This window comes from Zingiber officinale, chromosome 8A, assembly GCF_018446385.1.
Source record: "Zingiber officinale cultivar Zhangliang chromosome 8A, Zo_v1.1, whole genome shotgun sequence".
Taxonomy (NCBI): domain Eukaryota; kingdom Viridiplantae; phylum Streptophyta; class Magnoliopsida; order Zingiberales; family Zingiberaceae; genus Zingiber; species Zingiber officinale.
The window spans coordinates 2,740,012-2,753,969 of NC_056000.1; the positions used below are offsets into that span (position 1 = coordinate 2,740,012).

Sequence of the window (13,958 nt, forward strand, 5' to 3'; positions counted from 1 at the left end):
AGCCGGCAATCCTGTCGTCGTCCCTGTAAATGGAGAGGATCGCGATTCCAACTCACTCTCCATACATACATTAGCGCGCGTAATCATTGTCCCTCGCACGCTCGCGTGGTTGTTCCCTCCCACTTTCTCTGCTCATCGTCGGTGGAGTCCTTCCCACTGGCGAAGCAAATCTGCCTTCCCAAATCCCAACTATGCAAGCAACTGCGTAATTACCTTCCTCAAAATTCTCACCAACAAATCCACTCTTCCCAATACCATTTCCGGCTCAACATTTATTGTGTTTCCTTTCTTTGCCTAGCTGCCAATTTCTTATTTCTTAATCCACTGCTATATGAGATGAGTAATGATCAGTAAATGGGACGTGCCTTTCCCTTCTTCCTCCTCCTCAGTCTCCGCCTCTTCCTCCACTATGCAAGCGCTGCCTCGACCTTCCCCACTGGCAGCCGTGTCACCGTCGGCTTTCCTTCCCCGTTCCAGCCAGGCTTCATTGGGAGAGCCTACGTGCTCGCCGCCGGGAATGCCCCGCCGGGCTTACGGGCGGCGCTCAGCGTCGAGGCCGTCCAAGGCCGCTACTCCTGCTCCATGGTCGTTCTCCTCGGAGGCTTGAAGGTGTGGTCATCAGACCATTCTGCGAGATTCGCTCCGGCCGGAAGCTGCATCCTCTATCTCACCGTCGACGGCGACCTGCAGATCAAGGACAGCACCGGCCGCGTCGGATGGCGTTCGGGAACTCCGGGCGTAGGCGTGCAGGTAACTCGCCATCTTATTCGTATTGAATTGGACGTGTACAAATATTCGCCACGCGATTACTGGAAACAGAGTCTCCGCCTTCAAAAGAGAACGGGCAATCTCATCCTCACCGACGCGACGAACCGAACCAGATGGCAAAGCTTCGACCACCCGACGCACACGCTGCTCTGGAGACAGCAACTCAATTCCTCGGGCAAGCTCACGTCCTACCCGGTCAATTCCTCCGCGTCCTACTCCTTCGAGGTGGAGCAGGACAAGGTCGCCGCCTACCTGCATTGGAAAGCCCACACCTACTCCTACTGGGAGCTCAAGCCTCGGCCGCGCAGAAGAATCGCGTTCGTCAAGCAGGCATCCAACGGGCTCAAAGTGTTCGACGAAAGATCCAAGAAAATTGCTCAAATCCTGGCGATGAATTCTGAGGCTGTTAGATTCTTGTCCTTCGGAAGCAAAGGCAACGTCGGCCTCTACTACTACTCTGCCTCGCGAGGCGAGTTCGAGGCGTCGTACAGAGCTCTCCGGTTCTGTGACCTCCCGCTTCCATGCGGACCTTACGGCGTCTGTTCTCCCACTGAAAGCTGCTCGTTTCTTCAAATTTCCGGACTGGAATACCACGCCGACTTCTGCGAGTCGGCGACCGCTGACTCGGAGATGGTGGAGCTGGAAGGGATCGTGACTGTGCTGAGAAGCCCATCGCCGACGGTCAACGTTAGCAAGGAGGAGTGTTTGCTTTCCTGCTTAGAAGATTGTTCTTGTGCCGCCGCTTTGTACCTGAATGGCGATGGCATGGTCGGTACGGGAGACTCGTGCAACCACTACGTTCTCGTCGGCGGCGCACGAGAGGTCGAGATGGGGGCGGCCGATGAATCTAGCTATTGGATCAAAATCGCCAAGAAAGCGAGCGGGCGTCGTGACGCTTCTTCCGGTCTGACGATGAAGGTCCTTGTCGGTGGTGGGATCGTCGATGGGGTTGCGCTTTGTGTGATCGTCGCAGGACTTTTATACTATTTCATCAAAGTTCGTAAAAGATCAATTGAATCAAGAACTAATCATTGAGGAATCTCAAAATATATTTCAATTTTTTTTTCTTTCTGAAAATCTCAAATTTTAAAAGCATTTTGGAGGAAAAGAGACTTGTTAATGGATTAAAAAATGGTTAAAATTAATTTGAGATCGACCATAAAAATATTTTTTTTATTCCCTTGCCGAGAAGAGCATTTGACAAAGGAGTGACATATTTAGTACTTTTTCCCTGCGAACGATAATGAATAGGGAAACAAATGCGTTGGGAAACAAGAGCACGGGGGAAAAATTGAAGCGTTCATTTGACAACTAGATCGTGTCTATACTCTTCTCTCTCTCTGAGCCATGGGCGCGGACCAGACAGAATTAGGGTTTTCTCGGTGAGCCACCTCGGCGGCATCATGCGTCGCTCCTTCGTCTCCATTTTTGTTCGGCATCCTCGCTTTATTTATTCCTGACTGCGCTGATCAAGGAAGCTCTCTCTCTCCCTCTCGGTCGCTTGCTGCATCGAGGTTCCGATTCGATTGTGGCTCCTTCGGACATTGGGTGATTCTAGGGCCTTGCTTGCGGTATTGGGATTTGGGGATTCTTCGACTCGGCGTATTTTTTTCTTCTTTTTCTGGAGGTCGAACGCGCCGCGATGGAACGGTGGTTGAGGAAGAATCGAGAAATGGTGTAGCAGAAGATTCGGTTTCCCAAGCTCGCAATTTGTTCGGTCTCGTTTGGAAATTCAGATAGTCGCGTCTGGCTAGGGCGCTGGTTCTTGAATAATGTGTATACTTTGTGTAGTTCCGAGGTGGTCGCGGAAGATTGCCACCTTGTTGCCTTGGCTGCTGTTCCCAGTTCTTCTGTTTTGGGGCATGTCGCCGCTCCTCCCTCCGCGGCTGCGCTTTGAGGTCACCTCGCCTAGGATCGCTTGTCTGACCGTCCTCGTCCTGACACTCGTCTGGTACAAGGCTTTGGTGCCGCTATTGAGTTATTTGCAGGCTTGCATGGCAGCTCGCGAACGCGAGCGCCAGCGGGCACTTGCAATTGAGATGCAGACGCTTTTGAAGACTGCCATCCGCCGCTGCCGGAACTGTCACACCCCATACAGGGATCAGAATCCTACTGGAGGCCGCTTCAAGTGCTCTTACTGTGGCCAATTTTCTAAAAGGCCCATCTTGGATCTTCCATGTTCTGTTAGGAGCTCTTCGTTCAGTGAACTTATGAGGAGTTGTGGATGGATATGGAGTCAGGATCGGCAAGCCCAGAGAAACACCAATTGGGGTTGTTCTACGGTTGCGAAATTGTCATCATTTCTCATTTTCTTCCCTTTCAATCTGATTTTCTATTTATTTGTCAGTATGAGATGGCTCTGTAGAGTAGTATTCAGAAACAATTGGTCAGATGATGGTTCTGACACTGACCACAAAGGGGCGTTATATAAGAGTGAGGATGATGGAGGGAACCTGCATGAGAGAAGATGGGAGAAAACCAGGAGGAAAGCTGAAGAGAAACGTCAGACAAAGATGGAAAAAGAGATGCTGGAAGAGGAAGAAAGAAAGCAAAGAGAGGAAGTTGCAAAGCTGATAGAAGAAAGAAGAAAGATGAGAGATGAGAAATTGAAAGCTGAGGGAGAAACTTCAAAGGGCTCCATTGTTGACGAGGAAAGAGACAGTAATAAGCACGGAAAGAAAAGAAGAAAAGATAGAAGAAACGACAAGGATAGGGGATCTAGCAAGAGCAATTCTGATGTTGAGGATTTAGAGAAAAGGGCGAGCAACATGAATGAGAGAAAGTATGGATTTTACAATAAGAATCGGAATGAGAGACATGATGCAATGAGAAATCCAGCAGTGATGTCAAAGGCACATGCCTTGGATACTTCACATGGAAATAAAATGGTAACAGGTAAAACAAGATACTCTAGTCATATAACTGGCAACTTTTCATCAAGAGGTTTTGATGGCTCCATATTTTTTGGGAGAAATACCCAGAACCCAACTAGCGTGGTAAAGAAACCAATTAAACCAGTTACAGTTTTCATGAATCACACTTTCAAAAATGTCAGAAAGTCTCAAGTGGCTGGAGATGTAAGTGTTAATACTATGTCAAGTGGAGATAGTAGTTTTCTCAAAGGCAACCTTCATCAGCCTGTAAGTTGTCATGCATCAAGCTCTTTAGTATTCTTGTTTCTGATAACTGTTTGTTTTGATTGTTGAAGTCTTTGCATTTCCTAGATGAATTCATCTGTGCAACCACGCCAAGCTACTCTGAAGAAACCATGGCATCAACTATTCACTAATCCAGCTCCCACAAACCCTGCAACTACTTCAACAAGTCGCAATAATAACAGTGAAGTAGAAGCTCAGATTACAGACCTAAATAACCAGAAGTTGCTATCGGACAATTTCTGTGACAGTCAAACTAACTTTGCACAACCATTTCCTTTAACTTCTCTGACCTCATCCAGTTTCTTATTTAGTAGTACTTCTCCCAAAAGCTTGTCAGTAGAATCCTTATTTACTTCCATTAAGGATTCAACATCAAGTTTCACATCAGAAGAAGCAGAAAATTTTGAAGATCCATGCTATGTGCCGGACATTATATCCTTGCTTGGTCCAGTTTCTGAGGAGCTTGACAATTTTCCATTAGATACAAGTTCTGATTTTCTTTTCAATGATAAGGTGGTGGAATCTCAAGTGTTAAAGAGTCCTTCTGCTTCTGGAATCATATCCAAGCCTTCTCCAATTGAGTGTCCTATTTCCAGATTGCAAAATTCAGAAGAAAAACAGACTAGTTTTGGCCAAGTTTCATGTAACAAGTCTCAGGATTTACATATGACAAATGTTGATGAGTCACAAGGTATATGGCAGATGTGGGAACCTCCATTGGATCAGAACATAGGGTTATTAGGAGGGCCTTCCAGATGGCTTTCAACTATAGGACATCAGAATCCAGAACAAGAAGATATATCAAATATTTTCTCAAACAACTCTTTGATATCACAAAGCATGAAGGGGAGCCCTGCACTTTTGAGTGCCAAATCTCCACAGCATGTTCTTGGTGGTATTCAGCAGAATGGAGTCACACATGGTGCAAATAGTGCTGCTATGAATGGTAGTGATCCTTGGATGCAGATACGGCCTTTACAATCATTAGCTTCTGATGAAGAAAACCATTTACTTCCTCTGAGTCTCATAGATAATATGCAGCAAAATGATGCAATGATAATTAGTCCAAACAAGTCAAAACATGATTGCTCTATTGTATCTCCTATTAGTTGGCTGAGGTGAGTCCTCCATATGCATAACAATGGTTCCTTGCAGAGTCTATGTTTCTGTATTGGAATTATATATTTATATTGTTCATCTTCACTGCATTGAATCCCTCTGAACGTTTTGATATTGTGCTTCTGAGTGTACTTACTGACTGAGGAATAACTGCAAATGAGTTACATTCCATCAAAAAAGAGTATGATTCCACCAGTGATCTCGTCATCTATTTTATCACTACAATTCAAGTTCCAGTGATCTTTTGTGCAAGTTTTAGACATTGCATCTTCAAAATTAATTAAAGTCTAGTTATCACAATAAAAGAAGGGTGGTCCATCTTTTTTATGATTCCACATGTAATTTGAATAGACAATTCTTGGTTGTAATTTTTTTTTTTTTGTTATATCAGTAATCTGGAACAATGTTCCATCGTTCATTATTCTTAAATATTAGGGTGAATTGTTCCCTTAATTTAAAACATTACACAAATGGTTTCTTTTCCATGTTCTTACAGTTGGTTCTCTTTCCTAATCAATAAGTGGTGATCGGATCTACAGGCCATCTCTCTTTATCTTGTTTGCTCATCTAACATGCTTTGTCTGGCATCGATCAACACTTAGCTCTCTCTCTCTCTCTCTCTCTCAAGCTCATGATTCGCCAGTAACTTTTTCTAACATTGTTCAACTCTTAGCTAGGTTTTTTGTCATACCAATTTTTCCTGCTGTTGCATGGGGCAATTAGATCCTTTATATGTGAATGATAAAAGGCTCATAACAGGGTTGGAAGTGTTAATTCCTCATCTATTTGGTAGTGACTCCCCTATATCCATGGTTAGCAAAATCAGTTGATATAGTTTGTTTGAGTTGGATAAATGACATTGAATGCCATTCTGACCTTTCCTAAGAAATTGAACATCTCAGGAAGAATGATTTTAGAAATTCAAGAAACAAGGGAATTGAAGATATTGCTGGAAATGAGTTGCATTTAACTAGAAAATGTATGGAATCAATTTGAATTGGTTGAAATGGGGCCAAGTCAACTGTTTTTTGGAAACTCAATCAATCTTGTTAGAGTTCTCACTAATCTCAACTCAAATCCTATTGAATTTGCACATGGAGATAATTTTTCTCTTGCCTAGATCGCATCTTGAATTGCTTAGCCTAGCTATAGCTCAAGATTTACCATGAGCTTGAGGATTGCTAGACTTGATACTTCACCCATCTCTCTCACTCATTGTTGAAAGAGAGATTATGGATAGAGACTATCTCGATCAACCATGACCTTAAGACTTCTTCCTTTAAATGAAATCTGAGTCAAATGTAATCGAGTGGTAAAGCCTAGTGACTCATGGTTTGTGTGCATAATGAACTAGTTTAGCTGTCAGTAATACCGTTAATGCCACAAGACACAGATAACATAGCGAAGTAATTTTGTTCCTTTATTTTTAAAAGGGATTGGAATGAATATTCAATTGTTTTCTTTGACTATGAATATCCTTGTGTTTTAATATACCATTTTTCAGATATAATAATGTGTAAGGCTTATATTTGTTGGGCGTCTTCACTGCCCTCTGCCCAAAATACTCATTGCAACCCCTCAACAATCAAATACCTTATTTGCTAGATGGCTATCCCATTGATCTTACTCAGTGTATTTGACCATCCATTTTCTATTTCTCAATGTTGCAACTTTTCTGCATCCTATTGATGATGCACAAGCTATTATTCTCTTTGGACTGCAAAAGTTTAAAGTTTGCAAAGTACATGCAGGCCATGTTAGACTTCTCAACCATGAGTTTTACTAAATGGATTTTCTGTTGAAAGTTTTATTCATCAGTCACTGTATTCATCAGTCACTGAGCTCAGTCTAGTTTGTTGCATAGAGATAGTTCATAGCCTAAATTATCAGAAATTGGATCAAAAAGCTTTTTGTTCTGTCATTGTATTTTTCCATAGATTTGATTATTTTCTTTCTTTATTCTACATGCAAAGAGAGTCTGATCTATGGAACTCTTATTACCTTGTGGTTTAACGTCCCATGGGCAATTCTTGCAATGTTGATTAATCTGTTTTATCGTATGCTCTTTGTATGTATTCTTCTTTATATATTTATAATTGTAATCATCAGTCAGCTACTTTCTCTGCAAACATTGTCATCTAGTTCTTTCTGATGTTTCTGGCAGTTCAAAAATCTTTAGATCAAATTGGTATCACAATTTGATTCCCTGGCTAATGGTGTATTTGATTCCAAGTTCTTGTGCTAGGAGATCCTAAATTGTACCCACTTTTCTCTGACTTGACCAGCACAAACAGACAGAGAGATCTTCATTGGCTCGTCAGAAACCCACATGTTTAGCGGTGAGTTGACAATACTTGTCTTGTTAAAGCTGTATTATCAACAATCTGGTGTTTGCTTAACAAGGGTGGATGCAGAATTAATTTGAAGTAAACAACATTAACTTTGCTTTAAGAGGATAAAAATATTTAAAAAATGGCTAATAAGTTTTTGAATTATTTATAATAATTTAAAGAAAAGTTTTACCAAAGCCGCTTAACACACTCATCAAGATTTGAGTTTGATCATGGACAAGTCTGTTATTACGCCTCGGCCTCTATTGTCGATGTTATCTTGTCAGTTTCAGATCTCACATTCTTCATGCCTTTGCCAATATCGCTCATGTTCCAACTTTAGTTGACATCCCTCATACCTTGGGCTCAAATATCGACATCAACCCTGTATACCTCAATTGTCAACATCCTCCAAGTCTCAATTGTCAACATTGTCTGTCTCGATTTTAGTTGCTAATATCATCAATGTCCCTATCTCGATCTCCAGTCACCAACATCATATATATGTCTTAGTCTAAATCTTAGAATCATCTTTGTCTCAAACTCAATCGTTGATATTTCTCATGTCTTGGCCTCAGATCTCGACGTCATTCACGGTCTTAGTTGTCGATATCCTCAATGCTTCAGTATTAGATCTCGGCATCGTACTTAGCTTGGTCTCAATCGTTAACATCGTCTCAATCTCAGCCTCGGTCTCGGCCTCAGCCGTTGACACCATCTTGAACTCAGCCTCAGACATCGACATCATCCTGAACTCGACCTTAGATGCCAACATCATCTTGAACTTGATCATAGCCATCGACTCCGTCAAGGACTCAACATCAGATCTCGACATTCTCCCTATCTTGGCCTAAGTCATCGACTTTGTTTATCCTCAAAGCACTCAACATCGATTTCATTTTCTCATCCTCGAATCAGGCTTACACCCTACATTGACCCATTGAAATTGCGAACACACGTGGATAAGAAAGTAGCATAACCACCTCAATTATGAGAATGTTTCTCCTGGGAGATGCAAATAACAATTGTGAATATTCTATGACATATGGTACCGGATGATTGAAGAAGTGGTTATGCTATTGTCAGATCTAGTCTTTTGGTCGCCCTACTTCAAACGCATGGTCTTTGATAAAAGGAGTGGTAATTAATGACTATTAGATATGATCTCCTCATTGGCTCATAGAGGATGATGAAGGAGAATACAATGTTTGACGTAAAGATGCTCTTCTGACAATTATATGAACTCTAGAGGAGGTAAGTTCAAAGGAACTCTCTCACACCCTCTTTGGCTCCATCAAGCTCTCTCCATCTTCTTTTTTTTTTTTCCTCTTTTAATTTTATACTTCAAGCAAATTCTAACTTGAGCGTCGGAGCAATTTGTCAAGATCCCTTCTCGAGGGCATTCTAACCCTATGTTGAAGTGCTTTTCAAACCTTCTCGTCTTCTTCGCCAATGTTATTCGAAGAGCACACATGTCAATTGATTCGTTGATAGGTCACAATATTTGACCAGAGCAATAGATAAAAATTTTTAAAACACCTTTATTTTTATTATCACTAAAGGGACATTATATTTTTTTTAATTGATATTAGGTATTTAGTTTAAACGGACTCATCTTTAGATAATCAATTTGGCTTTATAAAAATTTTCTATAACTATTAGGATAAATCAGCCTCTCTACTATTGCACCGGGGCAACATGGTATTTTAAAAATAAAACAGATATAAAGGAATGCATACGATATTTATTATTCCAATATTATTATAGGAGTATCTAATTATTATATTTTTCATCTCAAAAATATTTTTATTTTAATGTTACCGTACCACGTGAAATAAATTGCTATAATAATATTGAAATAGTTTTGGTTATAATCATTTTAATTAAATTTTAATAATTTTAATTAAATTGATAAAAAAAAATCATTTTAATATAATAGTGTCACATGTGTAGTGATTTTTGAACCAGTTATTTTTTTTTATGTTATAAAAATATGATTCTTTTTAATTTAATGCTGAAGGAAGAGTATTTTAACAATATCAGAAACATTTTTTTATATTTTTTATGGGACTGAACCATTTCAAAAAAAAACAAAAAAACTGCAATATCACAGGTTAACATCAACAAACGAAGTTCAAATTGTTTGTTGCTCTGATTTAACCCATCTGGAAGCAATTTTAACTACAAAGTTTATATACACAATTACATGTATACTGAGGCTCAGCTAACGTTCAAATGTTTCTTCTTGGTACTGAATAGAACAATACCACAAGGCAAGTTTTCCCTTTGCTTTTAGGAAGCTGGGCCAAATTAAAGAAATAGAAACCAATTGTGTGAGAAAATTAACTACCTTGGCATGCCCACACAATGTCCCGAAGAGCTGGCCTTATGTCATCCTTCAGCAACTTCAGATACTCTACAGTGTCACCATTTGTCTTCTTTAGTTCCACCAAATGAAGTGCAGGCGCCATCTCAAATATCTCAGCGTCAATGGATAAAATACCCTTCTTGCCTTCATATAGCTGCTCCATTTTTAATATTCCATCCTCTTTCTTTGTTATTGTTAATCTCAAATGCTTAGCTAAATCCTTCAACTTCGATATTATAGTTAGAGCCGGTGACTTGGATGTGAACCAAAATTCTTTCTTATGGTTTCCCTCTTGAAACAAAGCTGAAATGTCAAATCCTGGTGAAAGAGCAATGATGTCAAATGCATTCAGGTTCTTGATTTCGCTCGAGTCTTGCTTTGCCTCGGAGCTGTTGCTGCTGGAGCTCAAGGCTGCTGAAACATCCATAACAGAGTCTTCTTTTCCTGCTATGCCTTTCAGTTTCTTGTCGTCAAATGATTTCCGGAACCATCTACTTTCTATGACTTTGGCAATTGAAATTCTGGTAATTGGATCAGGATCTAACATTTTTGAAATCAATCTTCTGACCTCGAGAGAAAACCAACTAGGGAACCTGAATTCGCCTTTTCTAATCTTTCTGTACATTTCCATAAGATTAGAATCATGAAAGGGGAGATAGCCAGCCAAAATCACAAATAGAATTACTCCACAGGACCAAGTATCAGATTTTGCACCATCGTATCCAAACCTATTGATTACCTCAGGAGCAACATAGGCTGGTGTCCCACAAATTGTGTGCAGCAAGCCATCTTGTCTCTTAGAATCAGCAACTGCACTCAGACCAAAATCTGATACTTTTAAGTTTCCATTCTCATCTAATAGTAGGTTTTCAGGCTTCAGATCCCGGTGATAAATACCTCGGCTATGGCAGTAATCAACAGCAATGACAAGTTGCTGAAAGTATTTTCGTGCAACATCCTCATCTAGTTTACCTTTGGCAATCTTATCAAATAACTCACCGCCTTTTACATGCTCCATGACAAAATAAACCTTTCTCTTGCTAGCCATGACCTCAAACAGGTGCACAACATTTGGGTGCCGCACTAATCTCATCACTGATATCTCACGCTTGGTCCGTTCGATAAGACCCACTCTCATTAATTTCTCTTTGTCAAATACCTTAATAGCAACGCCCTGGCCAGTTTTAAGATTCCTGGCATAATAAACCTTTGCAAAATTTCCCTGTCCAAGCAATCTCCCTAATTCAAACCTTTGCATCACTATTTTCCCTGCATGTTCCATGACAACTCAATACCAAAAGTGTTTACTGCTGTAGTATAGGAAGATAGCTAATGTCATAGAGCTGCTTTAACCCTGTGTTTCGAGTAGTCCATCTTCTAAACTTTCCCAAATGCATACCACTAAATGGCATACTCCCAAGCTACATCCAGAATCAGGGAGAATAGCAACCACAATCAGTCAAAGTGTTATTGAAGCATATTTTCAGCATTGACAGGTCTGCTCCTTTATTTTCTACAAAATGATAAAAGGAAGGAAAAGATCATCATCAAGGTGGAATTATCGTGCAAACTAAAATATTGAAAATTCCTAATGTACTAATTTCTTAGGCACACTCTCTTAGCTAACACCTGATAAATCTAATCAGCAATAACTTTTAGTTAAGGTGATACCAGTGTGAAATAATGTATAAAGAGTGCTTGTGACTATATACTAATTGTTAGTTGTTGTTATGACTAATGCTCTAAACTCCCATTGTACATGGAAGGTAGATTCACTGATTCAGAAGTAAAACCTAGAAACAAATGGCAAGAAATTCTAAAAAATGGAGATAAATTCTATTCTTTATTCAGAAGTAAAACCTGAAACCAAATGGAAGAAATTAAAAAAATTGGAGATAAACTTTATTCTCCCAACAGAGAAAACAATGGTACCATATATCCACAATGGGAAAAAGGAATAATTTTTTTTAATAATTCTTGCATTTAATTCATGCCCCTGAAATACCATCTACTACAATCCCTTTTTTTTTTTAAAGATGCCCATTAAAGGTAATTTTATCGAACATATGTTTAACAATTCGGATTAGCAGCTTCTTTCATTCCCTGACTTTGTTTTTTCTCACTCCATATTATCCTTGTCCGATTTGTTCTAAGAAATGAGAGCATCATTGACTGTTAGTTCAAAGAAAAATAATTAACGGCTAAGAAGCTGGGGCACGGAACAGAAAATTTTCAAGAGATTGAACCGAAGAAAGTAAACGAAGGCGAATTTCATGTAACAATAACCCAAGTTATAGAAAATCTCCACTCAATGTTTATCGAATTGGCAGAAAGAAGAAAAAGAGAAGAAAAAAAATGAAGCAGGCGCACAATCAAGATCCAGAAACCTAAAAGGTAAAAACTCTGAAGGACGATGCAGAAAAAAAAGGAAAGTAAAGAAAAAACTAGATCTGTCAAAAACAAAGAAAAAACAAATTTAAAGACAAAAAAAGGAAAAAAAAAATTGCATCACAAATCCCACAATATATGTTTAAAAAAAAAAACACACACACACACACAACTCTATCAACTCATCTGAAACCACAGCCAAAATGAGAAGATCGAATTGATAGGGGAGAAGAAAATCTCGGGAGAAGCGATTGAGATCTGCTGCTACCTTTGGATCGACTAAAACAGCGTCACGCGTCGACGATCTTGCCCATCACATAGAAATCAATCCCATCCATGCCCTCCTTTTTCCGGAGAAAGAAAAGATTGCGGTTTATATCGAACGAAAAAAAAAATAGAAAAAATGTTTAAATTGAAAGAAGAAAAACAATCTCCGTTACGTTATGAGCCTCAAATCAATACGGTTGACCCTTTTGGAAGGTTCTGGATCTGAAACCGCCATATGGGTTTAGACCATAATAAAATGATAAAAATCAATTCGCATTATTTTTTTAAAGAGTTTAAAAGATTTTTTTTATATATAAAATAATTATTTTATTTTATTTTATTTTAAAATTTAAACTGGTTGTTAAAATTAAAAATTCAGAATAATTATTAAAAATTAAATGTACATTTTTAAAAATTTTAAATCTAAAAATGAGACGCAACTGTACATAGACCAAAATTGACACATAGCACAAATAATTACTACATGACTATTTTTAATTTAAATTTTAAATCTAAAATATAGAAGAATTATAGGAAAATATTAAAATCTAGAAATAATTAAATGACTAAAAAACAACCATATAATAATTTTAAACTTCTATATATAGTTAATTTTAATTAAAATTATTCTATTTGTGATTAAAAATATCAATTTTATATAACAAAAGGATACTAATCGCCTTTGTGATAAGCCTATTTTGTTTCAATTTTTTTTCCTCCTAATATGGAAGGATCATGCGGTAAAAAAAGGCGCTCGCCTTAGCGTTCTCATCAACCAGTCCCTAGGTCGATACGGAGAAGGTAAATCACGGATGGCTACTAGCCATTAGTGCAAATGACCAAGACATGGGGGAGGTTATGCTCGATTACGTCAAATTTCGACCCTAAGATCTCATATGATAACACCCTATGTCTTAATCATCGTACCGTCCCGAAAAAATTAATATGGAAGGATCATGCTATATGTGCACATAGTACACTTGCATGATAGTGTACGCATAGTCATGATTAAATTACAAAATTATTTTTTCAATTTTTTTAAAAATAATTTCTATATATATACTTGTTTGATTTACTTAAAAATAACTTTAGATAAAAATTATCATTATTTATTCTTTCATTTTTATTATTTTAAGAAAAAAAATTCTTATTTTAATTTATTTTAATTTGAGATTATTTTCAACGTTTTTGTTCTTGACTTATAGGTTGAGTTATTTGGAAATAGTAAATTTTAATTTTCCAAATTTTTTATTGATGAGTATATTATGATCTTATTGGGAACCACTGACAACTCATTATGGATCAAAACTGCAATAGCATGCCTACAAATTATTCCCATAAACTCAAATAGGTGACAACTACAAGATCAAGTGCATTTATCTCTATCAAACATAATTTCAAACTTTTTTTCTTTTACTCTCTCACGCACTGTAAAATATAAGAGATGATATCCATTATCTCGAAAATAATGTATCCCCGTATCTCCTCATCGATCGGATAAACTAAATCACATCTCCAAGATTCAATGTACATCATGAAAATATCATAATCGTCCAATCG

The 13,958-nt window shown here is 38.6% G+C and overlaps 3 protein-coding genes across 3 annotated transcripts; 2 read left to right on the forward strand and 1 right to left on the reverse strand.

Moving 5' to 3' along the window:
- The first annotated feature begins 77 nt into the window (after nt 1-77).
- On the forward strand, nt 78-1,876 carry LOC122011895 (PAN domain-containing protein At5g03700-like). Its single transcript, XM_042568328.1, has 2 exons — nt 78-750; nt 820-1,876. The coding sequence occupies exons 1-2, from the start codon at nt 355-357 to the stop codon at nt 1,801-1,803; spliced, it is 1,380 nt and encodes a 459-aa protein (XP_042424262.1). The 5' UTR covers nt 78-354; the 3' UTR covers nt 1,804-1,876.
- A 110-nt stretch (nt 1,877-1,986) lies between these two features.
- On the forward strand, nt 1,987-7,423 carry LOC122011893 (stress response protein NST1-like). The gene is made up of 3 exons (XM_042568326.1): nt 1,987-3,908; nt 3,993-5,044; nt 7,210-7,423. The coding sequence occupies exons 1-3, from the start codon at nt 2,541-2,543 to the stop codon at nt 7,298-7,300; spliced, it is 2,511 nt and encodes an 836-aa protein (XP_042424260.1). The 5' UTR covers nt 1,987-2,540; the 3' UTR covers nt 7,301-7,423.
- A 2,082-nt stretch (nt 7,424-9,505) lies between these two features.
- Nucleotides 9,506-12,554, reverse strand: LOC122011896 (CBL-interacting protein kinase 18-like). Its single transcript, XM_042568329.1, has 2 exons — nt 12,400-12,554; nt 9,506-11,256 (listed from the first exon to the last, which is right to left on the reverse strand). Exon 2 carries the CDS (start codon nt 11,023-11,025, stop codon nt 9,718-9,720), a length of 1,308 nt encoding a protein of 435 aa, XP_042424263.1. The 5' UTR covers nt 11,026-11,256; nt 12,400-12,554; the 3' UTR covers nt 9,506-9,717.
- Nucleotides 12,555-13,958: the final 1,404 nt, after the last annotated feature.

Bases quoted from the DNA above. Each gene is read 5' to 3' on its own strand.
- LOC122011895 (XM_042568328.1), top strand. From the start codon at position 355: ATGGGACGTGCCTTTCCCTTCTTCCTCCTCCTCAGTCTCCGCCTCTTC. The intron at 751-819 runs GTAACTCGCCAT...TACTGGAAACAG, and splicing joins CTCCGGGCGTAGGCGTGCAG to AGTCTCCGCCTTCAAAAGAG.
- LOC122011893 (XM_042568326.1), top strand. From the start codon at position 2,541: ATGTGTATACTTTGTGTAGTTCCGAGGTGGTCGCGGAAGATTGCCACC. The intron at 3,909-3,992 runs GTAAGTTGTCAT...TGCATTTCCTAG, and splicing joins AAGGCAACCTTCATCAGCCT to ATGAATTCATCTGTGCAACC. The intron at 5,045-7,209 runs GTGAGTCCTCCA...TGTTTCTGGCAG, and splicing joins TCTCCTATTAGTTGGCTGAG to TTCAAAAATCTTTAGATCAA.
- LOC122011896 (XM_042568329.1), bottom strand. From the start codon at position 11,025: ATGGAACATGCAGGGAAAATAGTGATGCAAAGGTTTGAATTAGGGAGA.